The sequence below is a fragment of the Aethalodelphis obliquidens genome, unplaced genomic scaffold, assembly GCF_003676395.1.
Source record: "Aethalodelphis obliquidens isolate GAN/ISIS:26980383/991018 unplaced genomic scaffold, ASM367639v1 scaffold24, whole genome shotgun sequence".
Classification (NCBI taxonomy): domain Eukaryota; kingdom Metazoa; phylum Chordata; class Mammalia; order Artiodactyla; family Delphinidae; genus Aethalodelphis; species Aethalodelphis obliquidens.
In genome coordinates, this window is record NW_020837968.1 from 17076495 (window position 1) to 17104285 (window position 27791).

At 50.9% G+C, this 27791-nt stretch overlaps 1 protein-coding gene across 2 annotated transcripts in view; it reads left to right on the forward strand.

Moving 5' to 3' along the window:
* Positions 1-27791, forward strand: part of CAPN2 (calpain 2) — a 62730-nt gene that overhangs the window by 11773 nt on the left and 23166 nt on the right. The window contains exons 3-6 of one of the 2 annotated variants that reach the window (XM_027122278.1): positions 18061-18179; positions 18692-18825; positions 19925-20093; positions 21281-21364. In XM_027122278.1, the coding sequence (XP_026978079.1) occupies positions 18061-18179; positions 18692-18825; positions 19925-20093; positions 21281-21364 (506 nt within the window). The remainder of the gene's footprint in view (positions 1-18060; positions 18180-18691; positions 18826-19924; positions 20094-21280; positions 21365-27791) is intronic. The other variant, XM_027122279.1, reaches the window with a different exon arrangement.

The window sequence follows — 27791 nt, forward strand, 5'->3', positions numbered from 1 at the left end:
ACCTCAGAGGGCTGTGAGGATGAAATTAAATAATGCATGGAAAGCTCAGAGTGCCAGAGGCTGACACTTAGAAGGGTTTAATCACTGCAAATTGCAAGTTACCTTTGGGGAGAGTGTGGCTTGAAGGGAGTACGGAAATGAGGCTGGGGAGGGGAGATGGAGCATGCCCTGCTGTGTCTTGAACAACCGATGGGGTCCGTCTCTAGCACTTGGCATTAGGAGGTGACCAAGGCGCTGATGTTTGGAGAAAAGTTCAAGAGACTCGGTGAAGTCTCCTGCTCCAGCTTTCAGGGCTCGTGCAATGGCCATTGCTCCCTGATGTTTCCCAAAAGGCCAGGAGGCTCCTCACTGCCACCACACTTGGGCTCTCTCCTCTCCCAGCACTCGCTTTGCCTGTAGCGCGCCTGCTATTTTCAGTCTCAAGCCTCTACTTACCCACCTGTGAAATGGGAACAAGGTGACATGTCTGTCCTTTCCTTTTCCCATGAGGCGGAGAACCTTAAGGCTGTATGACTGATGGTTTCTCTCTCTCTGGGGATCAGGACCAGAGTGAGAAAACCTCTAACGTTCACTCTTACCGCAATCCCCGACGTGATCTCTCCCCTGTGTTTTGCTGCCCCAGCTGCATTGAGACTTTACCTTTCGTTCAACACTGTGAAGGCCCCCAGGAAACCAGGAAAGTAGATCCTCACCCTCTGGTTCCTCCGGGAGGTGAGGAAGGAATTCTGAGGAGTAGGAATCGCAGATGGGGTTGGCTCCACCTCCTTGCCTGCTGGGGCCTCTGGGCACAGAGGGGTTGGGGAGGAAGGCGAGGTTGTGGATGTGGATGGCAGGAAGACACAGGGCTACGGTGAGCTGGCTGGTAACTCTGCCATCTGGTAGTGACCGCAGCGTCCACGGTCGCGGGGAGCTGGGGGGCAGAGTCGACACCTACGACCGGGAGGCTGTGTCCTCCCGGTCCAGGGCAGCCGAGGGCGGCACGGGGCAGGGCCTCCCTTCCGAGAGTCTGGTTCGTCCATGCAAGTTCGGTGTGCGACAGTGTGACCCTGAGGCCTCGGCGTCCTCGTCCGCCTGCATCCTCCCTTCTCCTTCTCCCTTTCAGGGCCCCGCTCCTCAGGAGCGGCAGGGGGAAGGGAGGGAGAGGGCACACATGTGGTTCGGATCATTTGTTCTGGCCACAGTCGCACTTGCAGCTCACGGAAGGAGGCTGAAGCCCCGTGTTTACCAGGGTTGGGATGTGAGCAGGACGGAGCACCTCCACCTCCCCCCGACAGTGCCGATATAATGAGACGTGATTGTGTGTAGGGGGTCATTCCGCTTTGGGGGTGCCCTTCTCTGGGCTGCTCCAGACAGCGAAGCAGTCACGGAAGGGATGGCCCCGTGGGACGCGTCGGCCGCCGTCGTGCAGGGCCGGGCACTGGCAGGGTGTGCACTTCCTCTGGGGAGCACCAGCAGCCCCGGGGTTGGGGGAGCGCCTGTTGGCTCCCAAGGACTTCCTTCCAAAGCTGAGACGCCCCAGGCTGCCTAGGCCAGGAGACAGTTATTCTGTCAGCAGGGTCTGCTGGAGACTGCTAAATACCAGTGTCTCGGGAAGGGTCAAGTTTCGCCAGAAGTAGCCTCAGTATCTTGGTCCCTTTATCATTTATCTGGCTGTCACCATGGAAAAAAGCAAAGGCACAGAGCCCTGCAGGGATGAAACACAGGACAAGCAGGACTTGAGAGGGAGAAGGGTTTCCCCGACCTCGGCCCTGCTGGTGGTCGCGGCCGGCTCATTCTCCGTCATGGGGGTGTCCCAAGGGCTGCGGCACGCGTGGCAGCGTTCCCAGCCTCTGCCCATTAGATGCACTGGCAGCCCTCCCCAAGCATGACAACCCAAGATGTCTCCACACAGAGCCAAAAATCCCTTGGGGGTAAGGGGAGCAAAAACGGTCCTGGGGGGCAACCCGTGGTAGATCCGGGGAGAGAAGGAGGCTATGGACACAGTAAGTACCACGGGGCAGGCGGAGGGCAGTCATTGGGCACCCAGGGTGTGATGCCTGTTCTGGCAGCTGGTGAAGACCAGCCCCACACACGTCCAGAATCACCTCCCCTAAGCCAGCCACAGTTGGCAGTAAGCGTCGTCCTGGGGAAGGAGGAAACATGGAGCTGCAGTCAGGGCGGCATGGCTGGGATGTTTGACCCCATGGAGAGGAGCTGCTGCAGCAAAGGAGGAGATCGGCCCCCTCTACGTCTCGGGACGCTCCCCTTGGCAGGCCGTCCGTCTCATCAGCTTCCCGGAGCAGGCATGTGTGGTGCATCTCAGGTCCTGGGGTGCCCCGGGGACCGCAGAGTGATTGGGTGTCTGGGCAGGCACGTCCCCCCCCCCCAGGGGCAGACTCTGTCAGCTGGCAGGGGCCTCTTACTGCCCCTGGCCAGGCACAGATTTCAGGAAGGTCCTGGTCTCCTTGCACCTGTATCTACTGCGTGGCAATCTGCCCCACCATCAAAGGCTTGAAACAACAGCAATCATTTTCTCATTCTCTCCTGTGGTTCTGAAGGATAGATAGCTGGGCTTAGCAGGGGGGACTCTCTCAGGGTCCCTCGTGGGGTTGCAGTCAGATGGGGACGGGCTCAGGTCACCCGAAGGCCCCCCACTCATGTGTTTGGTGCCTGGGCTGGAGGCTCGTCAGCTGAATCTCTGGGGTCTTCCTGCATCCTGTGTGGTCTCTTCCATGGAGGCTTTAAGGGAGCTCCACTTCTTACACAGAAGTTACAGAGAGAGAGCCTCAGAAGTCACAGAGCATCACTTCTGCCATATCTATTCACTGAGACAGACAGAGGCCCCACCAGGTTCAAGGGGAGGGATGCAGATTCCACCCCCTGGTGGGGAAGGGCAAGGTCCTAGAAGAACAGGTGAAACCGGAAATATCGTGGCTGCCGTTTTGGGAAGATGCCACAGTTCCTCCCCTTTGAATAATGGTCACCAGTGGTGACCCAAGGCTGCTCGGACACTAGCCCATCGTGGTTGGGGCAGGTGAGTCCTCTGTTCTCTGGGACTTCCCAGTACGCAGGGCGGAGGGGCACTCAGCGGGCTGGGCTGGTGGTGCTGAGCTTTCCTGAGACACCCTGCGGGCCCCGAGGCCCTTTCTGCTTCCACTCGGCCATTGGGTGCCTGTGACCGAAAGGGCAGTGGGCTGCGACTTTAGGCAGAAGACAAAAAACACCACGGCCCTTTCTCTGCACCAGACTCGTCTTGTCTCCAGCTCCTTCTCCCACATCCATCTGGTCCTCCCTGTTCTGGGTCCTTAATCCCTCGTCACGCCTCTCCCAGCCTCTCTACCTACCAAGCCCCCATTACTCCAGGTGGGCCCTAGTTCTCACCTGGATTCCTGCTCTGGGTACCTGCCTGTCACCGGTCCATTCTGACGTTACTGCCAGAGGCCCTGTCATCAGGGAAGTGACGGCCAGTGGGGGAAACTGTTAAACGGACAAATTAAATATAAATTCTGATCATGCTATAGTAGGGGTCAGCTGGGATGCAGTGTGAGGACACAGGAGGGGAACGGCAAGGGATGGGACAGTCCCCAAGGACGACTAAGGAGAGAGGCGGAGGGAAGGTGTGGGACAGAGGAAGCAGAGCAAAGTGTGTGCTTCCCCAGCAGGAAGAAGCCCATTCTGGAAAGTGCAAGTGGTATCTTCTTGTGCCTGGAAGGTCTGTGCACAAGAAGAAAGGGTGAAAGGGACCCTTCGTTTAAATTCCCTCGGGGTCAGTTCAGACTCTGCAGAAGTGTAACCCATCTCCAGACTCTGCCCTCCCTAGACCCCCAGGGTCCTCGCACCCCCTCTGCCCTGCTCCCCACCCTCCTGGACGGTGCCACGCCACCCCCCATACCTTCGGGTGCCTGCACTTGACCTTCTCTCTCCCTGCAAGCGCTTCCCACCCCACCTCCACCTCGCTCTCAGGACCAGTCCAAGCTGCCCTCTTCGAACCCCATGGCCCTACAGTCTGTGTGACCCGTTTGGACTTGAGTCCTGGGGCTCACCCCCGTCTTCTCTGATGGTGTTTCCACATTGTTCCCCATGCCAGCTGGTGAGCCCAAGCGTGAGAAGCATCCTTCACTAGACCCGGCTCAGGAGGGACGTCTGAGACCAGGTGGGAGGCAGAGGAAGCACGTAGGCCAGTCAGGTGCTCAGAGGCTCTCGGGGCGGCTGGTGTGCCCCAGGAGCCACGGGAAGCAGCAGCGAGGGGTGCTGAGGCCGGGCTGGGGGTGCAGAGCCCTACGAGGCTGGCCCTGGGCTTCATGTTCTGTCCACTCTTTCTCCTCCGAGATGAAGAGCTTCCTCGGCCTGTGTTGCTTCATGGAGCACGTGCTCCGCGTTGGCAGCGTCCCTGCCCTCACAGAGCTTGCCTCCTCCTGGGACTGTCAGCAGGCACCATGCCCTAGAGTGATGGAGCTGCAGCGGGACAGATGGGCCGGCAGCCAGCATCTCCCGGGTCCTCTGCTCCGCTTCCCGGTGGGTGGAGGAAAGACAGTGATGGTGGGAGGGAAAGGAGCAGAACACACACAACGAATATCACGCTCCCCTCTTGGGAAAACTTCCAGCAGCCACCAGTGTAATCCTCATCACCATTCCAGCCCCATTCCACCCCTCCCCAGTACAATGGGCCCCAGGCGTCCTCGGCCTGTGCTCAGCGCTGACCCTCGGGACTGGACACAGAGGCCCGGGGAGCACAGCTCTGGAAATGTATCGACGTGACTCTGCATGAATTTATCTTTTTAGAGGAGGGCTCCGGAGCTTAAAGGAGCTATTCATGAGGTCTGTCCGTGGGTGCTGTGTGCTCAGAGGGTGGGGATCTGGGCGTGCCGAGTGTGTGCAGTGGAGGGAAGCCTGTGTGTACATGGTCACGGTCACAGCGAGGCTGCAGAGGAGCCGGACAAGGGCAGCCCAGCTGGGGACAGTTAAACTTTTATCCAGGTAGCCTGGGTGCCCGAGTCCAGGAGGGTGAGGCAGCTGTGCTTAACGAACAAACCAAGATCCTGCTCAAGCCTCCTTTTCCCAAGCAGATTAGAAGGGGAGGGGGAGGTCTGAACTACGAGGGGGTTCCCTGAGGTCCCTTGAGAAAAGTGGCTTAAGTGATCTCAGCAGGTGCCCAAGGGTGGGCCAGAGAGAACGACACTACATAGGCATTGAACAAGTGAATAAATTCAGAATTAATGCATGAACGCTCTTCTGCCGTAGGCACAAAATACAGTAAACTTTTGTGTGAAAACCCACAGGAAAGGCCTGCGGGGAGAGAAAGTGAGTATCAGACTGCAGAGACGGGGGAGGCAGTTTGCTTGTTAAAGGAGCCTCTTGCCTTGTCTTCTGTGAGGGGACAGAGCAGAGTCCGCGAAGCCATCCTCAGCCCAGGGGGCGGGTATCGGGGCCCCTGGTCCTGCGCTGGGGTGGGGGTGGGCGTAGGGGGCAAAGGCCACAGTCCCGGGTGAGGCACGGGCAGGGGTGAAGGTGAGGGGCTCCATCACTGCAGGGGCCCTTCTTGGGTTTTGAGTAAATGCGTTCGCGTCTACATCCTCGTCAGTGCGCATCCTTTACCTTTATTTACCGTCCCCCCACCCCCTGCTTGCTTCTGAAGATTCGGCAGGGGCTCAAGATGATGAGACAGGCCCCCAAAGCACTCAGCAGGTCACAGTCCTCCCCGGTCTCACTCCCTCCTCCTTCCCACCTACGCGCACCCCCATCCTGAGCTGTCTCCCTTTCCGAAACAGGGCGTAACTCATCCTCAGTCGAGACTTCACCTCTTCTGGGCCTCAGTTTTCTCCCTTATAAACTTAGAAGATAAAAAGAGCAGACCCTCAGAGACAGTGTTCTAAATGCTTGACTTTTTTCCTCCCATTTAATTCTCAACTCTGTGAGGCCATTTCCTATCATGAAACCCATTGTATGTATGAGGAAATGAGCACAGAAAGAGTAGTTTGCCCTGAGTCAGAGCCGGAATTTGAACTCCATGTTCTGGCTCTGTTGTTTCTTAATTTTGGGGGTGTGAGGGGGGAAGGAAACCTGACTCCTCCCTACAAAATGCATATGTTTGCATACATACAAAATGTGCACACAGTGTTTTCGGGTTCCAGATCTCTGAAGCCCATCCAGGACCCCCAGTTTCCCTTTTTCATCTGATCCTAACAACCCTTTGAGGATATGTGTGTATTATCCCCCTTCCACAGCTGAGAGAACATGGGCTCAGAGAAATTAAGAAATGTGTCCAAGATTACACAATCTTAAGCGGCGGGGTCAGGATTCAAATCCGGGTCAGTCCTCCTAGCTCTATCCAGGGGATCTTTCCTTTCTGGTTGGGGGGTCACCTGGAGGCCCCGCGGGGCTGTGGGTGCCTGTGCAGCCCCTGCCCTGTGCCTGGGATCCGGGAAGGCCAGCCAAGGCGCACCTCCCCCTCTCACCTCCGTGGTGGGTCAGCACATCAGCCCAGCCGCAGCCTTCCTTGGGACCCGTCGGCACCCAGGCTGACGGCACCCAGGTTCTCATCCAGCGGGCCAGCGCTCCCGGTGGGCAGGCACCCTGCAGCGGGCTTGTGGACCTCCCTCTAGCTCAGTGCTGGCAGCGAGAGCCCCAGGACAACGTGGACTGGACTCGTAGAGGGGGTTGTGCAGGAAGGGTGATCCCTAGGGCCTGGGCTGGAAGGACAAACTCGGCCAAAGGGGACTGACAGGGCGGCCGAGAGCCAGCCTCTGAGGAACCCAGAGAGCGTGGAGTTGGTGCAGGGGCCTCCTGGTGCCAGGAGGCAGCAAGGTGCATGGAAAGGTGAGAGAATGGGTGCGAAGCAAGATGAGAAGGGCAGTTCTTTAAGGGAATGGGCAGGAACACAGCCTCCAGCAGGATACGCCTTTTATAGGGATCCAGAGGTCCCCCCTGGGGAGGGCAGGGAACCTCTGCGCCCACCCAAGTCCAAGTTCAAGGGGCAGGTCTGGCATGAGGTCCTGGACCGCCCCCGCCCCGGCCTCGGCTGGTTTCCTTTCTCTCGTGCTTTTTATTTGCTCCACCCCTACCCCGGCTCCAGACTCCCAGAACCCTACCTCTCCCTTTTCCCCACTAAGCTGCTCTCGGTCATTTTCATGTTAGGGCATGTAAATGCACGGGTCCCTTTCCCTCGGTACTTGCGTTTGAGGTCCCACCTCAGTGCAGGGTGAGGACTGTTCTGTCCGGGGAGTTTCGTCTGCACGTGATGCAGATGTGCAGAGGAAGGGGGCTGCGGGCTCCTGTAGGGAGGGGCACCCAGGTGGGCTTCTAGGATAGGCAGCAGGGCAGAAGGTCCCCAGCCTCACAGGCCTGTACTGGCCGAGCGTCTCCCAGGACAGAAAGGAGGGGCAGAAGCTTAGCTGTCGGGGGAGCCCAGATGTGGGAGCAGTCAGCCTGTCGAGCCTGCTGGCAGGCCTTCAGGGTGGTTCAGGAACCCCTGGGCAGGGCCCTGTGTGCTGCCTCAGTGATGGGCGGGGCCAGCAGCCACCTGCTGAAAGGAAATGTCGCAGGGAGCCAGGGTGGTCAAGGACCTCTAGTGACCCAGCTCTGACACTTGTCCCTGCTTGTGTGCAGGGCTCTGGACAGACCGAGGCAGGTATCAGGCTCCCAGAATGAGAAAGGCAGATGACAGGTGGTGAGTCAGAAGATGTTAAGTGTTTAGATACGCCTCGCCTCATTCCTCAGAAATTGTTTTGGCCTAAACGCCCCCCCAAGAAAAGGCATACAATGAAACCATGTATTACAAAGAAAAATAATCAGTTCTATAGACAGGACTTCCCTGGTGGCACAGTGGTTTAAGAATCCGCCTGCCAATGCAGGGGACATGGGTTCAAGCCCTGGTCCGGGAAGATCCCACATGCTGCGGAGCAGCTAAGCCTGTGTGCCACAACTACTGAGCCTGAGCTCTAGAGCCCATGCGCCACAAATACTGAGCCTGTACTCTAGAGCCCGTGAGCCACAACTACTGAAGCCTGCGTGCCACAACTACTGAGCCTGAGCTCTAGAGCCCATGCGCCACAAATACTGAGCCTGTACTCTAGAGCCCGCGAGCCACAACTACTGAAGCCTGCATGCTACAACTACTGAGCCTGCGCTCTAGAGCCCGCGAGCCACAACTACTGAGCCTGCATGCCACAACTACTGAGCCTGTGCTCTAGAGCCCGCGAGCCACAACTACTGAAGCCCGCGCGCCTAGAGCCCATGCTCCGCAACAAGAGAAGCCACCGCAATGAGAAGCCCGCGCACTGCAACGAAGAGTAGCCCCCGCTCACCGCAACTAGAGAAAGCCCACGCGCAGCAACGAAGACCCAAAGCCTTTAGCCAAAAATAAATTAAATTAATTTAAATTAATAAATAAAGTATAGACAATCCAGAAAGAAGAGGATGTCAAAACCTGGAGAGAGGAAAAAGCACACGGGTGCTGTCAGAAGGACCTCAGCCACTAGAGGTGAGCCCTGCAGCTAGTGTTGATGCCTGACAGCCGCTCACTGGGCCCCCAGGGAAGATCTGGTTCTGAGCAGCCCAGCTCCTGGAGCACCTCCCAGGGTGAGCCAGCGGCTCCTGTGCCCTCACAAGGTAAGCCAGCATCTCCAGTGAGCTCCATGGTCCCTGCCTATGTGAGATGTCAACAGCAAGGGTTCCAGGGTCAAATAAATTTGGGTAACATTCATATTATACCCCACTCCCCTTACCCCTGGGAAGGTCACAGTGTGTAATTATTGAAAGGCTCTGAGATGTCTCCACACTTGACCTAGTTAGCTTTGCATTTCCCAAACTTACTTGACCACAGAACCCATTTCTCAAGGAGCATCTGTTAACCCCAAGGAACTAGTTTCTACACAACACACTTTAGGGGACACAGGAATAAGTGACTTGATTGGTGGTTTGTTCTTACTGACTAGAGACCAATTATTATGGAAGACTTTACCAAAAAATAATCATTTTCATTTAGAAGACCTGATATTAAGCTACTTTTTTTTTTTTTGCTGCAAATACTGACATAACCAATTATCTATTGAAGGCAATAAACTAGAGTTTCTGGTAATAAAACTACGATTTAAGCACATAGGACACACGTTCTATATAATAAATCATCCAAAAATAACTTCAGTTTGTGAAGATATGAATTACAGAAGGGGAGCCAATACTATGTTCGCCCAGTTTTTCTTTTTTCTGTTTCCCCTTTTTTGTTGTTGCTGTTCTGTACCTTTTGCTTTGTTTCACTTGACACATCTTGGAGATTATTCCGTATCAACAGAAGCCATCTTCGTTTCTTTTCAGGGCTGCACAGAATATTGTCGTAGAGGGAGCATAGTTTGTTTCACCTGTTCTCTGTGGATGAACATTTACCTTTAGTCTTTTCTGTTGCAACCAATGCTGCAATAAATAACCTTACACATGCATTATTTTCACACATGAGTATGTCTGTAGGAAGATTACTACATGTGGAATTGCTGGAGCATATTGACGATATCCTCAAATTGCCTTTGTCGGGATTGAGCATGTACATTCCCCCACAGCCTCTCCAAATGATCATGCTTTGACCTTTGCAATCCGAAAGGTGAAAAATGGTATCTTAGTATAGTTTTACTTTATGTTTCTTTTATGATGAGTGAGGATAAATGCCTTTTACTATGTGTAAGAGACATTAATTTTTCCTTTTTCCATTAACTGTGTTTATATCTTTGCCCATTTTTCTTTTCTTTCTCTTTTTTTTTGGCGGTACGCGGGCCTCTCACTGCTGTGGGCTCTTCCGCTGCGGAGCACAGGCTCCGGACGCGCAGGCTCAGCGGCCATGGCTCACGGACCCAGCCGCTCCGCGGCATGTGGGATCCTCCCGGACCGGGGCACGAACCCGTGTCCCCTGCATCGGCAGGCGGACTCTCAACCACTGCGCCACCAGGGAAGCCCCCATATTTCTATTGAACTTTCATTTTTTTCCTTTTAAATACTAGGAAGATTTATATATCACTTGTGGTCTGGGAGCTGAATAACAGATATTTTTCCCTATTAATTTTTAGTTTGACCTTGCTTATTGTGATTTTTTTTTACCATGCAAATTTTCTTTACTTTAATGTAAAGTTTATCATTTAAAATTTTTATGGCTTCTAGGTTACAATTTGATAGCCTATCACCACTCTAAGATTATAATAGAATTCTCCCATTGTCTCTTCTAGGATATATAGATTTATAAATATATTATATTTATAATGTGAACATATTAAAATATAAATACATAAGCAATAAATATGTAAATAATACAAATGGCTAGATTTATATATAACATATAAATAATATAAAGTACATTGTTAAGATATATAATGTTATGTTTATGTAAATATTATTCCATTTACAATTTATCCCCATGACAAGATGAGCTATAACTTGATTTTTTTCTAGATGGCTACTCAGTTGTTCGAGTTCCAGTTGTGAATAATTTATCTTTACTAAATTCCTATGTTTGGAACTATTTCTGGACTTTCTATTTTGTGCCATTTATGTCTCTCTGTATACTCTTGCACAAGTTCTGTCCTATTTTAAATATGTTAGCTCTATATGTGTTTTAATAGCTAATAGAGGTAGACTCCGCTCCCTTTAGATTTTTTTCTGGCTAGCCTTTATGTTTACTTTTTCCTTGTAAATTTTAGGATCAGCTAAGTTCCAATTTTTAAAAAATCCTCTTGCTATTTTTATTGGGATTGCATTCAACTTACAGACTGACTTAAGAGGAAGCGCCAATTTTATGATGAATCTTTCTAGCCAAGAATGCGGGCCGCCTTTTGAATGGAGTAAATGACTGTCTACGCCTCTCCAGGCAGGATGGTGTCCTGGATGGATGACTAACTCACTCCAGGATGGAGTTAGCTATAAGGGTGAACAGCCGGTGGAGGACAGACCACAGTAGCCAGAGAAGTCTTGAACACTGTTGGATATAAACGGCGTGGCTGGAAGCCTCTGTAATCAAATGAGGAAGCATGACCATCCCTCCCAGAAGAGAGCCCTGATGTGAGTCGGAGGCAGTTGTCAGGATTCTAGAACTGGGTCGTGTACAGATGCCACCTTGAAGGAACAGTGCCTACAGCCAAGGGACGTAGCTCGAGCCGAGCTCACAAAGAAGGAGCCAGGGAAGAAATACACTAACCTCACTTTCCTCCCTCCCTCTGGTCTTTAGGGCTCCCTGCTGGCCAAACCCTCCCAGCAGCCAGAGGTCCCGGGAGCCCAGTTTCATCCACCGAGGTCAGCTCTGGGGCAGAGGGCAGGATGGAAAAGGGTGTAGGCTGGATGTGGGGAGGCAACCGGAAGGTACCCATCCTCACCTCCAGCTCACACAGTCCGGCATTCAGGCCCCCAAGACAGTTGTTTCTGCTCTGAGATAAATGGAGTAAATAAAGATCAGAAGGGGCTTCCCTGGTGGCGCAGTGGTTGAGAGTCCGCCTTCCGATGCAGGGGACGGGTTTGTGCCCCGGTCCGGGAAGATCCCACATGCCGCGGAGCGGCTGGGCCCGTGGCCGCTGAGCCTGCGCGTCCGGAGCCTGTGCTCCGCAACGGGAGGGGTTGCAACAGTGAGAGGCCTGTGTACCGCAAAAAAAAAAGAAAGATCAGAAGGTTATCACCTCCTTCTGCTCCTTCTAAAAGGACTTTGTACCTGGGCAGGAAGGCTAAAATCATGTAACAACTGGAAAACCCACCAGGAAGGGAAGGCAGGAGTTTCGTGGTGCACTGTTCAGTGACACATCCCCTGAGCAGTCTGGGCGGCCACCCTCACCCCTGCCAAAATATCTTCTTGTGTGACTGGAGAGCAGAGCCAAACAGACAAAACAAGTGAGCACGAGGAAGAAATACTTGCTAAAGTCCAGGGTCTCTTATAGATATATAATTTAAACACCCGTAGAAAACTACACACCGGATCTTTCTTTTTCAAGCCCCAACCACGTGGCAACATTCCAGGAGAGGCCTTGGTCACTGGCAGGCACCCTCTCAAACCAGTTTGCGCCACAAGTGGTCTGGAGCCTCGGAGGTCAATGGGTTGCCTTGCCCGGCCCGTACCATCTGGCCTGGTTTTTATCCAGACCAGGATGTGACTGACCCAAACAGGCTGTGCCAGGAGGAGACTCCAGTGACTTCTCCAACCAGGTCACCTCTACAGAAGCAGATCACCATGGGATTACCGGGAAGAGATGGGTTTTCATAAATCATTCTCAGCCCGGAGGAGTGGCACTGTGTGAGGCTACAGCTAATGAGGGTGTAGAACAGGTTTCCACGTGGGGAGAAAACCCTCAGGCAGACGTGGCCATCCAGGCGGAGCGAGCAGGAAGCTAGAGAGAGAACACTGTGCAGCCCAAACACTGAAACATAATGGAGTCACCTCTCAAGGACGAAAGCCCCTAAGACCATGTTTTGTGAACTGGGTGAATTAGAAACTGACACCTACTTGTAAAGGAGACTGTTCAGATTATACATTAAAAGCATGTGCTTTGCTCAGGCACGTCGGACAGCCACTCATTAGCTGGGATCTTGGGGTGAGCCACCCAATCTCCTTACAGAGGGTGGTAATAGTACGCATCTACCCCAAATTGTTTTGTGGCGAGGAAATGAGATAACTTCATGATAACTTTCGACTGAAAAAAACGCACCACCTAAAAGTTGCGAGTTACGTTTTATTCGGGGACCTATCTGGGGACTATAGCCTGGGAGACAGCCTCCCTGGTAGCTCTGAGGGACTGTTCCAAAGAGGTAAGGGAGGAGCAAGGTATATAGGAGTTTTTACTAAAAAAAATCACGTAGTGGACATCAAAAGATTACTGCTAATCACAAAACAGACATCTCAAGTTAATGACTTCAGTGTTTTTCTATGTATGGGAGGATCCAGGAGTCTGGACTCATTGAAATTATTCCCTAGATATCATATGCATCTTAACTATCTAGGACCAGTTTTTCTCCATCCTGAATCCCCTCAGGGTGCACTGTTTGGGTGGCTGCCATGGCTGATGGCTTGATGGCAGCAACATTGTTGTTTCCTGCAATGAGAGGCAATATTTTGTTGTTGTTGTTTGCAAGGCATGTAAAGCATTTCAGCACAGGGCCTGGCACACAGTAAGTCACATCTCCGTGAGTGTAAACTGCGATAACCGTTGTCTTCAGATCTTGTAACTGAGAAAGCTTATATGAGCAGATATTAAATAAACTTTAAAAATGGGCTCTACATAAGGGAGCTTCCCAACTTAGTTAAAAATATTTTGCTGCGTGGGGTGAGGGAGAAAGTTAAGAAATCAGAATAATACAATAGGATTTCAAAGCTTCCACCTTATTAGACATCAAGATGTTCTTCTAAGTGGCTCTAAGTCTCCCTCAACTCCAGAATTTGGAGACCTGATAAAAAAACTTTGAACCTTTGACTGTAAAATGCATCTAACTCTTGTTTCTTCTTGCTTGTGCTGTGATCTTAGTGCCAGGGTCTTGGCTGTGCAGTGACAGGCCATCCTCCTGTTGCTGTAAGGAATTGCACTGCATTGAATGGGTGATACGTTTTTTTGTTTGTTTGTTTTTTGTTTTGTTTTTGTTTTGTTTTTTCTTTTTTTGCCGTATGCAGGCCTCTCACTGCCGCGGCCCCTCCCGCTGCGGAGCACAGGCTCCGGACGCACAGGCCCAGCGGCCATGGCTCACGGGCCCAGCCGCTTCGCGGCACATGGGATCCTCCCGGACTGGGGCACGAAGCCACGTCCCCTGTATTGGCAGGCGGACTCCCAACCACTGCGCCACCAGGGAAGCCCGGGTGATACGTTTTAATATTTCTGAGCCAAGGATATTGGGGTATTAAGATACAATATAGGATTTCAGGAAGCTGCCAACTTGTTACCCCTTAGTTTTAAATTTGAATTGCAGTTGGATTTTCCTAGTTAGAAGTGGGGTCTTTCCCTAGTTAGAAGAATCAGATACTCTTAACCATAGGAAATCTTCAGCAAGGTATGGTTTTTAAACAAAACCCAGGATTTGTATTCAGAGGATTTACATGTTAAGACCTGCTAACTGTGTAGAACACAGACTCCTGAGCTTCGTCCAAAAAAGGTGATAATAATTAGGATAATCATAAGATTTCTGTAAGGATCAAATAAGATGTGGACCATGTTCTTTGTAATTGCAGAGTATTATACACAATGTTAACTACTTGTTACTTCTTTCATTCCTTCTGGCGGAAGGAGCACAGACCAGAAGTTAAGAGCCTAGATTCCTGTCCCTGCACAGGTCCCCCTTTCCAGGACCTGTGACCTCAAGAAAGTAACTTAATCTCTCTCTCTTTTTTTTTGTTTGGCCACACTGTACAGCTCGAGGGATCTTAATTCTCTGACCAGGGATTGAACCTGGGCCCCAGCAGTGAAAGCGCAGAGTCCTAACCACTGGACCACCAGGGAATTCCCTTTTTTTTTTTGTAACTTAATCTCTAAAAGGTACAGTTTTGTGGTCTAGGAGACATTCTAGGATTATGAATCCTTTCAGAGGAAACATGTTAGATTGGAATAGGAAGGGATGAAGAAAGCAATCCTCTCTGAAGGGCAGGGGGAGATGAGGCCTTGCTCCTCTCAGGATGACCAGGAAAAATACTTCTGGGACACGAAGGAAAAAAACAGGGAGCCGTGAAACTCTCCCGTGAAACAGGGAGCCGTGGCCACTGATTTCTGGGATGTCGCAAGAACGTCCAGGTCTGGTGGTGAGCGGTAATCTGAGACACATGTACGGTCAGCACTGACCTAGATGTATGACCCACAAAAAGAAAAAAAAAAAGGAAAAGGCATCACTACCTGAATTCAGTCACTGTCCCACAAATAGCACAGTCAGCCGTGACCTCCAACGCTAAAAAGCAACCGACAGGTCCTGCAGACACACACTCGTGTGTTGCCTACACACATGCACAAGGTAAAGGCATCGACTCTTGGCACCAAGGGAAAGAGAACCAGGAGGGCGTTAGAATGGCCCTCCCAGAGTCAGACAGAGTGGGCAGCTCTTCCGAGGATTTGACAGAAGAGCTACAGGAACCATGGGAATAACTGGTTTCAGGACAAATGTCGCTGAAGTTCCTACACTTGGGCCCACTTTATCCACACGCCTGTCTGCCTCCATGTATTGACAGACCCAAGTCATTTTCCAAGATTCCTAGAAAATCTCAAATAACCTCAAGGAAAATAGAATCACAGTCATCTCCAGGTTCTCAAAGAAGGACTAAAGTCAGGAGAAGATCTGAAGTTGGAGGAAGGGGAATAGATTGAAAAGGAGGATCTCATGACTCGAAGAGCAGCTGTCACTTGGTGTAGTCATCCTCCAGGGCAGACAGCATGATAAGGTCTAAGTGAGAGGGGGGTGGGTGCTCAGAAAAGGCCTGAATGTCGTCTGTTTCAATGACAGTGTGGTTCCTACAAGGCAGCGTACGGAATCAAGCCGGGAAGAGCTCCTCTACATAGATTTCCATCCTCACCAACCGGGGGCTGCTTCCGCAGGGCCAGTGCTTAAAACCCTCACTGCCAAGTTTCTCTGCAAGCTCCTATTCTCACTGTGTCAAAGAGTGTGTCTCTAGTTTGGTTTATATAAAGATCTAGTTGACCCAGAAGGTTGTCTCTGAGATCTGACAAACACCACACCTTTTAAACTCTTCCTTGCAGTGTTTTACTGTTGGCAGTGCACTTAACCTCCTAAGCCTTGTCATTCTCAGCTTTTAACATGGAGATGGTCATAGCACCATCCTCATAGAGCTGTTGTGAGAAATAAATGAAATGATGAACCTGCAGCTCCTAGGACAGTGGCTGGCACATAGGAAGGCCTCATCAGTCATGGCTATTGCCCAAGCTCCCCTAGCAGTCAGGAGGCAGGAACTGGTAGCCCTGGCTAATGGGTCAGGAAATAGGGACTTGACCAGTTCTTGGAACTGAGAAGTTCAAGGCAGGTGTGGCTTCAGGTACAGCTTGATACAGGGACTCAAGTAATGACACCAGGACATGGTTTCTCTCTCTCCAGCTCTCAGGCCCTCTCCCTCTGAGTTGGCTGCAAGACGGCTTCAGCAGTAGGCCGCCCCTCATTGTAGAGCCAATGCAGTAGAAGAGGGCACCTGTCCACTCTCTCTGAAGCCCCAGGAGTGGTCTCCTCGCACCTCCCTGGCTCTGGCTGGATGGCAGAACCTTCCCCAAGTGAACCACTGAAACCAGAGAACATGCAGCCCAGCTTGCTGAAGATCCACCTCTGGAACTGGGGGCAGGGCCAGCGCTACCCAAACCTCTCAGGCAGGGAGACTTGCTTCCCGGAGGGTCACTGGTGGCGCCAGGAGGGAAGAGATGGCCGCTGAGTGGAAAACTGCGGTGAACCCACAGCGGCCGCCCAACCTAAGGAGCAAAGGGATTTAACTTCCTTTGGCTACTGACTGGCTGGTTAGGGAGAGGTGTGCTTCCACTTCCCACAGGGCCGGCTTGAGCACCTAGAGGCCTCAGAGCTGTTCCCCCGTCATTGCTAAGTGTTAGCAGGTCAGTCGGTTCAGCAACTCTCAGGACACCAACTAGTCCACAGAATTCAAAGATTGCGGTGAATTTCAGTAACACTCTTTAAAAAGAGTTGACATTTAAAAAAATATTTTTTAACTTATTTTTATTTATTTATTTTTGTCTGCGTTGGGTCTTCGTTGCTGCGCACGGGCTTTCTCTAGTTGCGGCGAGAGGGGGCTACTCTTCGTTGCGGTGCGTGGGCTTCTCATTGCAGTGGCTTCTCTTGTTGCGGAGCATGGGCTCCAGTAGTTGTGGCTCACAGGCTCAGTAGTTGTGGCTCGCAGGCTTCAGAGCACAGGCTTGGTAGTTGTGGCGCATGGATTTAGTTGCTCCGCGGCATGTGGGATCTTCCCAGATCGCGGCTCAAACCTGTGTCCCCTGCATTGGCAGGCGGATTCTTAACCACTGCGCCACCAGGGAAGTCCTTCAGTAACACTTTTAATAGACCTGCCAATTACCCAGCCATGGAAATCAAACTCATCTGAGGCTATTTCCTATTCTTGTCATGGGAAATTGTAGGAAAGTGCACATTCCTTAAGAATGGAGTAAACTGGGCTTCCCTGCTGGCGCAGTGGTTGAGAGTCCGCCTGCCGATGCAGGGGACACGGGTTCGTGCCCCGGTCCGGGAAGATCCCACGTGCCGCGGAGCGGCTGGGCCCGTGAGCCATGGCCGCTGAGCCTGCGTGTCTGGAGCCTGTGCTCCGCAACAGGAGAGGCCACAGCAGTGAGAGGCCACGTACCAAAAAAAAAGAAAAAAAAAGAATGGAGTAAACTTCCTCATCCTCGTCCCAGAACGCCCCCATCAGTCGGGCCTTTTATCTCGTGGCAAACATGACCCCTCCCCGCCACCAGCTTGCTTCTGACCCCCTGAAATGGGTGTGTGCTTTACACACATGCTCTCGTCACACCTCCCAGTTACTCAACGTGTCGCAGAGGAGGGCACCGAGGCTAAGGGGAGGCCAGGCTGCCAGACAGCTGACCATCTGACTGTCCCCATCTTTGACTCCCACGTGTGGTACCCACACACCCGCCCAGAGGTGTTCCTCGCCCGTCCTCAGGGAGATAGCCCAGGGTGCCTCCTCAGATTCTGGCTCTTGCATTTGCGTCCATGGGGCTGCCTGCCGGTGTCTTCTTCCTCTCCCTCAAACTCGCCCACTTTTAAACCCTGTGTTGTCAGAAGCCTCTGCTGCTGAGTTGGAGTCCTCACTCCACACATGATCGCTGCCATGCACCTTCAGTGGACCAGGCCCAGAGCCGGCTGTGAGGACACAGTCCAGCCATCACCGGGTTCTGGGTTCTTCAGGGAATGAATTCTCCCATCTCAACTATCACAGCAAAAACATTTCTCCCTCAGCATTCCCTCAAAGCATCACCCCAGCCCTCCTCCATAGCCCTCGTGTGAGGACCGGGGGGGAACATCTGTGCCGGGCTCACCTTAGGCCTCAAGTGCCAGAGGTGGGCACAAGAGGTTTAGCATCCTCCCGGCACTGAACCTGTCTGATGAGAGCTCCTTACACCGTGTTCACAGGTGACTGCTGGCTACTGGCAGCCATTGCCTCCCTCACCTTGAATGAAGAAGTCCTGGCCCGAGTCGTCCCCTTGGACCAGAGCTTCCAGGAGAACTACGCGGGGATCTTCCACTTCCAGGTAACTTAAGAGTTGGCTCGAGCTTCTCCTGAGCAGGTCCTGAGGGCTAGGAGCAGGTGCTGGGGGCCAGGCAAGGACACTGAGAGACAGCAGGAAGCTGCCTGGCCTGTCGTCGCCCTGGGACCCTGTAAGGACAGCAATGCGGAGGAGGGCGGTAGGGCAGGGCACTCAGGAAGTAATTCCCACATTTCTTTAAGAAAGTTGACCATTTGGGGTCTGAGACAAAATGTTAAGGTACCGCTCGCTGTTCTCCTTTTATGCCGGTAAAGGAGAAATAGCATTTTGAAAAGCGTAAGGCTGGAGGGGCAGGTGTGGCCTGGGAGGGAAGGGCAGGTGCCTCTGCGCTCGTTTCTCAGCGAGGCTGTACCTGCAGGAGGAGGGCTAGAGGGGAGCGTCTCCTCGGGGATGCGATGGGCTTGGGGAACCGGCGCCCAGGGGCCGGGCAGGGAGGAGCCAGCTGCAGCTGAGGCTCACGACCCCCCGCACACTGCCGCCACCTCCCCCTCCTGCAGTTCTGGCAGTACGGCGAATGGGTGGAGGTGGTGGTGGACGACAGGCTGCCCACCAAGGACGGGGAGCTGCTCTTCGTGCACTCGGTAGAGGGCAGTGAGTTCTGGAGCGCGCTGCTGGAGAAGGCCTACGCCAAGTAAGTGCCTGCCGTGCCCGTCCCCCCGCAGCCTGCCCCCAGCTGCCCTGCATTCTGGGAAGCAACACGGGACTTAGGCGAGGGCTGTCCCGAAGAGAAGTCCTCTGGTACAGAAGGACTACTTTGGACAAGATTGGGCTCTCAATTCTAGGAGATAACGCACCCAGCTCTTGCCGTTTTTAACCAAATGCACAGGAACAAGTCATGGTACTGATCGTGCTGGCCTTGAGAAGGGCCTCTGCTTCCTTGGCAGGTCATGTTACATTTTTGTCAGCTAAATACAGCAAAGAGTTGCTGCCCGTGGGCAAAACTATCCACTGCAGAGGTATGAAAATGATGCAGACTTGCCCACAGTACATAATACGCTGAGTAAAACTGGTTTCCCCAGCCGGGCCCCCGCCCCCCCCAGGCTGCCCGGAGTCGAGCCTGTCCAGCGCTCAGCACTGCCCGTTCTCAGCGGGACGCCCACGTCGGCCCCCCTCCAGAGTGGCCGGGTCCTGGCCCTGCTGTCTGGGCTCCCTCTGGGAAAATGACCGGCTCTCAGGCATCAGGAGGATTTCTGTTCCTTCCAGCCCCTGCCAGGGAGGAGGGCCAGGAGTCACACACCCAGCTGTGAGAATCTGGGGCCTGAGATGCTACTAAGTCTTATGCTTTAACAGTAGAGTTAGGGAAGCCACAGGGCGCCAACATCGCCATGGGGAGAGACCAGCCCCTCCTAACACAGCACACGGAAGCTGCTTTCATTACTGAACTGTTTTCTTTTAAGCTATAAATGCCAAACAGCCAATTTAGCAGACCTCCCCTTTCCTGCCAGGATGTAGAAAGAATCAATACAGGAGGTTGGGCCAGATAAACACCGAGGTCCTTCCTAACTCTTAAGGTTCTGTGAGATTTTTCCAAAACCTTCACCAAGTACCAGGCAGTGGTAGCTTTGGCGACAGTCACTGGCCCTCGTGGGCACCCGGAGGTGGAGACAAACCAAGGCAAGACCGAGCAGGGGGTCCCTGCAGCATCCAACAAAAGAGGCGTGGGGGGAGGGGCACTCTGAGAAGAGAAGTGTCCGCACCAGGTGGCAGCGGCATCTGTCCCCTCCCTGCAGGATCAATGGGTGTTACGAAGCACTCTCCGGGGGTGCCACCACTGAGGGCTTCGAGGACTTCACCGGAGGCATCGCCGAGTGGTATGAGTTAAGGAAGGCCCCTCCCAACCTGTTCAGGATCATCCAGAAAGCTCTGCAGAAAGGCTCTCTGCTTGGCTGCTCTATCGATGTAAGTCCAGGCCTCCCTCCCTGGCCGCACCCCCATCTGCTCTAGCTGAAGGGAGCCTCCGCCAACAGTGACCAAAGAGACCCACTGCCCTCATTCCCCACACGGTTGGCGCATCCTTTGTCCACCATAGTGCACCTCACCCAGAGCCCAGGGGCGGCTAGGCAACCACCCGGCTGGCTGGGGTACAGCCGCTGGGGCGATGGTGACCCCAGCCTTTCCTTCTCCCACCTGCTTACAACCCTCAGCCTCCTCGGACTCACCACCCCGGACCACAGCTTCCCTGAGAGTCCCCTGCCCTCTGCTGGGCCCAAGGCAGGACCATTCTAGACACCTTCTGCCCCACCTGCGGGGCCTATGACCGCAGGGAGCCCAGCAGCCTTCCCTCCACTGCTGCAGGGTTAAGGGGCCCGTGGCAAGACTTCAGAAGGCACAGGAAGGAACCATTCCCACGTGCCACCCTTGCTGGTGAACGTCACCAGAGGAAGGGAGGTGGGCACAACCCCTGTCCCCAAGGAGCCTCCAGGCTTTGCCTGTGCCCGGCACTGGAGCCCTGTCCTAGCTCTGGTCCCTGTGGGGACAGGGGTAAGAAGTGTGGCTCTGGGGGCCCAAGTCTCTGTCTGACTCTAGGCAGGGATTCTCAGACTTTCTCTGCAAACCATGTTTGCATGGCAGAGACCCTTTCTACTCCGACACAGCCCTTCTCATTGACCCAGACAAAAATAACAACCTCCATCAGAACAGATGGGGAAGGAATGACTGGGGAAGTTCTAGTAGAACAGAAGCCAATTCTGAAGTCAGGCAGAAACGAACGGCTGTCCTAGTGTAAACCCTGCAGTGGGTGGGGCAGCCCTCGCAGTTTCAGGGGACTCAGCGCACCTGGGCCGCCGATGCCGTCCAGGTGTGTGTCCTGAGTCCCCTCCACGGTGTGCCCTTTCCTGCGGGAATTTGTGACCGCGCCGGGCACACACGAGTGCAAGCGCTGCTCTCCCAGAGGGCTGCCCTCGGCCTCTTCTCTGGTTGTGAATAGCCGGGCAGCGCCTCAAAGAAGTAGTAGGTGGGCCTCCAGGCGGGAGCGAGAGCCCTCCACCCGGGCCAAGGCCCTGCTGAGCCCTGAGCGACAGAGGGAGGGAGGGAGGGAGGGAGGGAGGGAGGCGGCCGGCCTGGGACTGATTCTCCCACATTTCCAGATCACCAGTGCTGCAGACTCGGAGGCCATCACCTTCCAGAAGCTGGTGAAAGGGCACGCGTACTCGGTCACTGGCGCCGAGGAGGTAACGCCTGGCAGGCATTTTCGGGGGTCTTTCTCTTGTTCGCCCGATGGCGAAAGCCATTTTTGCTGCTTGCTGAGGGTGGGGCCCGTGTTCCCCAGTTCTCGCTGCAATTCAGGGCCAAGGGGATGGGCCGGCCCTCTCCAGCCCCTGCCGGCCACGTGCTGCCCTCTGCTGGCCACAGGTTGGTCCAGGCCCTCTGTGCCACTGAGTTCCAGAATTGTCTCGCTCTTCTGGACCAGGTAAGATAATACAACAACACTGCATCTGTGTAGTGTTCCGTCCTCTTCAAAGTGCTTTCATGAGACTTCCGGGAAGATGGCAGAAGAGTAAGACGCGGAGATCACCTTCCTCCCCACAGATACACCAGAAATACATCTACACGTGGAACAACTCCTACAGAACACCTAATGAACGCTGGCAGAAGACCTCAGACCTCCCCAAAGGCAAGAAACCCCCCACGTACCTGGGTAGGGCAAAAGAAAAAAGAATAGACAGAGACAAAAGGATAGGGACAGGTCCTGCACAAGCTGGAGGGAGCTGTGAAGGAGGAAAAGTGTCCACACACTAGGAAGCCCCTTCGTGGGCAGAGACTGCGGGTGGCTGAGGGGGAAGCTTCGGAGCCGCGGAGGAGAGCACAGCAGCAGGGGTGCGGAGGGCAAAGCGGGGAGATTCCTGCACAGAGGATTGGTGCCGACCGGCACTCACCAGCCGAGAGGCCGGGGTGGGCGGGGCTGGGAGCTGAGGCTCGGGCTTCAGTCGGAGCGCAGGGAGAGGACTGGGGTTGGCGGTGTGAACACAGCCTGCAGGGCGTTAGTGTGCCACGGCTAGCCGGGAGGGAGTCCGGGGAAAAGTCTGGACCTGCCGAAGAGACAAGAAACTTTTTCTTACCTCTTTGTTTCCTGGTGCGCGAGGAGAGGGGATTAAGAGCGCTGCTTAAAGGAGCTCCAGAGACGAGCGCGAGCCGCGGCTAACAGCACGGACCCCAGAGACGGGCATGAGACGCTAAGGCCACTGCTGCCCCCACCAAGAAGCCTGTGTGCGAACACAGGTCACTATCCACAACCCCTTCTGGGAGCCTGAGCAGCCCGCCACTGTCAGGGTCCCGGGATCCAGGGACAACCTCCCGGGAGAACGCACGGCACGCCTCAGGCTGGTGCAACGTCACGCTGGCCTCTGCCGCTGCAGGCTCGCCCTGCACTCCGTGCCCCTCCCTCGCCCCGGCCTGAGTGAGCCAGAGCCTCCGAATCAGCGGCTCCTTTAACCCTGTCCTGTCTGAGCAAAGAACAGACGCTCTCCGGCGACCTACACGCACAGGCGGGTCCAAATCCAAAGCTGAGCCCCTGGGAGCTGTGAGAACAAAGAAAAGAAAGGGAAATCTCTCCCAGCAGCCACAGAAGCAGCGGATTAAAGCTCCACAATCAACTTGATGTACCCTGCATCTGTGGAATACCTGAATAGACAACGAATCATCCCAAATTAAGGAGGTGGACTTTGAGAGCAAGATTTATGACTTTTTCCTCTTTTCCTCTTTTTCTGAGTGTGTATGTGTATGCTTCTGTGTGAGATTTTGTCTGTATAGCTTTGCTTCCACCATTTGTTCCGGGTTCTATCCATCCGTTTTTTTGTTTTGTTTTTTTTCCTCTTAATAATTATTTCTTTATTTTAATAACTTCATTATATTTTATCTTTATTTTATTTTACTTTGTCTTCTTTCTTTTTTTCCTTCCTTCCCTCCTTCCTTTCTTGCTCCCTCCCTCCCTCCTTTCTTTCTTTCTACTTCTACTAATTCTTTCTTTCTACTTTTTCTCCCTTTTCTTCTGAGCCGTGTGGATGAAAGGCTCTTGGTGCTGCAGCCAGGAGTTAGTGCTGTGCCTCTGAGGTGGGAGAGCCAACTTCAAGACACTGGTCCACAAGAGGCCTCCCAGCTCCACATAATATCAAACGGTGAAAATATCCCAGAGATCTCCATCTCAATGCCAGCACCCAGCTTCACTCAACAACCAGCAAGCTACAGTGCTGGACATCCTATGCCAAACAACTAGCAAGACAGGAACACAACCCCACCCATTAGCAGAGAGGCTGCCCAAAATCATAATAAGTCTACAGACACCCCAAAACACACCACCAGACGTGGACCTGCCCACCAGAAAGACAAGATCCAGCCTCATCCACCAGAACACAGGCACTAGTACCCTCCACCAGGAAGGCTACACAACTCACTGAACCAACCTTAGCCACTGGGGACAGACACCAAAAACAACAGTAACTACGAACCTTCAGCCTGCAAAAAGGAGACCCCAAACACAGTAAGATAAGCAAAATGAAAAGACAGAAAAACACACAGCAGATGAAGGAGCAAGATAAAAACCCACCACACCTAACAAATGAAGAGGAAATAGGCAGTCTACCTGAAAAAGAATTCAGAATAATGATAGTAAAGATGATAAAAAATCTTGGAAATAGAATAGAGAAAATGCAAGAAACAGTTAACAAGGACCTAGAAGAACTAAAGATGAAACAATGATGAACAACACAATAAATGAAATGAAAAATACTCTAGATGGGATCAATAGCAGAAGGCAGAAGAACGGATAAGTGACCTGGAAGATAAAATAGTGGAAATAACTACTACAGAGCAGAATAAAGAAAAAAGAATGAAAAGAACTGAGGACAGTCTCAGAGACCTCTGGGACAACATTAAACGCACCAACATTCGAATTACAGGGGTTCCAGAAGAAGAAGAGAAAAAGAAAGGGACTGAGAAAATATTTGAAGAGATTATAGTTGAAAACTTCCCTAATATGGGAAAGGAAATAGTTAATCAAGTCCAGGAAGCATAGAGAGTCCCATACAGGATAAATCCAAGGAGAAATACGCCAAGACACATATTAATCAAACTGTCAAAAATTAAATACAAAGAAAACATATTAAAAGCAGCAAGGGAAAAACAACAAATAACACACAAGGGAATCCCCATAAGGTTAACAGCTGATCTTTCAGCAGAAACTCCGCAAGCCAGAAGGGAGTGGCAGGACATATTGAAAGTGATGAAGGAGAAAAACCTGCAACCAAGATAACTCTACCCAGCAAGGATCTCATTCAGATTTGATGGAGAAATTAAAACCTTTACAGAGAAGCAAAAGCTGAGAGAGTTCAGCACCACCAAACCAGCTCTACAACAACTGCTAAAGGAACTTCTCTAGGCAAGAAACAGAAGAGAAGGAAAAGACCTACAATAACGAACCCAAAACAATTAAGAAAATGGGAATAGGAACATACATATCGATAATTACCTTAAATGTAAATGGACTGAATGCTCCCACCAAAAGACACAGATTGGCTGAATGGATACAAAAACAAGATGCATATATTTGCTGTCTAGAAGAGACCCACTTCAGACCTAGAGACACATACAGACTGAAAGGGGATGGAAAAAGGTATTTCATGCAAAAGGAAACCAAAAGAAAGCTGGAGTAGCAATTCTCGTATCAGACAAAATAGACTTTAAAATATAGGCTATTAGAAGAGACAAAGAAGGACACTACATAATGATCAAGGGATCGATCCAAGAAGATGATATAACAATTGTAAATATTTATGCACCCAACATAGGAGCACCTCAATACATAAGGCAAATACTAACAGCCATAAAAGGGGAAATCGACACAAACACTTTCATAGTAGGGGACTTTAACACCCCACTTTCACCAATGGACAGATCATCCAAAATGAAAATAAATAAGGAAACACAAGCTTTAAATGATACATTAAACAAGATGGACTTAATTGATATTTATAGGACATTCCATCCAAAAACAACAGAATACCCATTTTTCTCAAGTGCTCATGGAACATTCTCCAGGATAGATCATATCTTGGGTCACAAATCAAGCCTTGGTAAATTTAAGAAAACTGAAATTGTATCAAGTATCTTTTCCGACCACAACGCTATGAGACTAGATATCAATTACAGGAAAAGATCTGTAAAAAATACAAACACATGGAGGCTAAACAATACACTACTTAATAACGAAGTGATCACGGAAGAAATCAAAGAGGAAATCAAAAAATACCAAGAAACAAATGACAATGGAGACACGACGACTCAAAATCTATGGGATGCAGCAAAAGCAGTTCTAAGAGGGAAGTTTATAGCAATACAATCCTACTTAAGAAACAGGAAACATCTCGAATAAACAACCTAACCTTGCACCTAAAGCAATTAGAGAAAGAAGAACAAAAAAAACCCCAAAGTTAGCAGAAGGAAAGAAATCATAAAGATCACATCAGAAATAAATGAAAAAGAAATGAAAGAAACGATAGCAAAGATCAATAAAACTGAAAGCTGGTTCTTTGAAAGGATAAACAAAATTGATAAACCATTAGCCAGACTCATCAAGAAAAAAAGGGAGAAGACTCAAATCAATAGAATTAGAAATGAAAAAGGAGAAGTAACAACTGACACTGCAGAAATACAAAAGATCATGAGAGATGACTACAAGCAACTCTATGCCAATAAAATGGACAACCTGGAAGAAATGGACAAGTTCTTAGAAAGGCACAACCTGCCAAGACTGAATCAGGAAGAAATAGAAAATATGAACAGACCAATCACAAGCACTGAAATTGAAACTGTGATTAAAAATCTTCCAACAAACAAAAGCCCAGGACCAGATGGCTTCACAGGCGAATTCTATCAAACATTTGTAGAAGAGCTATCACCTATCCTTCTCAAACTCATCCAAAATATAGCAGAGGGAGGAACCCTCCCCAACTCATTCTACGAGGCCACCATCACCCTGATACCAAAACCAGACAAGGATGTCACAAAGAAAGAAAACTACAGGCCAATATCACTGATGAACATAGATGCAAAAATCCTCAACAAAATACTACCAAACAGAATCCAACAGCACATTAAACGGATCATACCCCATGATCAAGTGGGGTTTATTCCAGGAATGCAAGGGTTCTTCAATATACGCAAATCAATCAACGTGATACACCATATTAACAAATTGAAGGAGAAAAAACATGATCATCTCAATAGATGCAGAGAAAGCTTTTGACAAAATTCAACACCCATTTATGATAAAAACCCTGCAGAAAGTAGGCATAGAGGGAACTTTCCTCAACATAATAAAGGCCATATATGACAAACCCACAGCCAACATCGTCCTCAGTGGTGAAAAACTGAAAGCATTTCCACTAAGATCAGGAACAAGACAAGGTTGCCCACTCTCACCACTCTTATTCAACATAGTTTTGGAAGTTTTAGCCACATCAATCAGAGAAGAAAAGGAAATAAAAGGAATCCAAACTGGAAAAGAAGAAGTAAAGCTGTCACTATTTGCAGATGACATGATACTATACATAGAGAATCCTAAAGATGCTACCAGAAAACTACTAGAGCTAATCAATGAATTTGGTAAAGTAGCAGAATTCAAAATTAATGCACAGAAATCTCTTGCATTCCTATACACTAAGGATGAAAAATCTGAAAGTGAAATCAACAAAACACTCCCATTTACCATTGCAACAAAAAGAATAAAATATCTAGGAATAAGCCTACCTAAGGAGACAAAAGACCTGTATGCAGAAAACTATAAGACACTGATGAAAGAAATTAAAGATGATACAAATAGATGGACAGATATACCATGTTCTTGGATTGGAAGAATCAACATTGTGAAAATGACTCTACTACCCAAAGCAATCTACAGATTCAATGCAATCCCTATCAAACTACCACTAGCATTTTTCACAGAACTAGAACAAAAAATTTCACAATTTGTATGGAAACACAAAAGACCCCGAATAGCCAAAGCAATCTTGAGAACGAAAAACGGAGCTGGAAGAATCAGGCTTCCTGACTTCAGACTATACTACAAAGCTACAGTAATCAAGACAGTATGGTACTGGCACAAAAACAGAAATATAGATCACTGGAACAGGATAGAAAGCCCAGAGATAAACCCACGCACATATGGTCACCATATCTATGATAAAGGAGGCAGGAATGTACAGTGGAGAAAGGACAGCCTCTTCAATAAGTGGTGCTGGGAAAACTGGACAGCTACATGTAAAAGTATGAGATTGTATCACTCCCTAACACCCTGCACAAAGATAAGCTCAAGGTGGATTAAAGACCTAAATGTAAGGCCAGAAACTATCAAACTCTTAGAGGAAAACATAGGCAGGACACTCTATGACATAAATCACAGCAAGGTCCTTTTTGACCCACCTCCTAGAGAAATGGAAATTAAAAACAAAAATAAACAAATGGGACCTAATGAAACTTAAAAGCTTTTGCGCAGCAAAGGAAACCATAAACAAGACCAAAAGACAACCCTCAGAATGGGAGAAAATAATTGCAAATGAAGCAACTGACAAAGGATTAATCTCCAAAATTTATAAGCAGCTCATG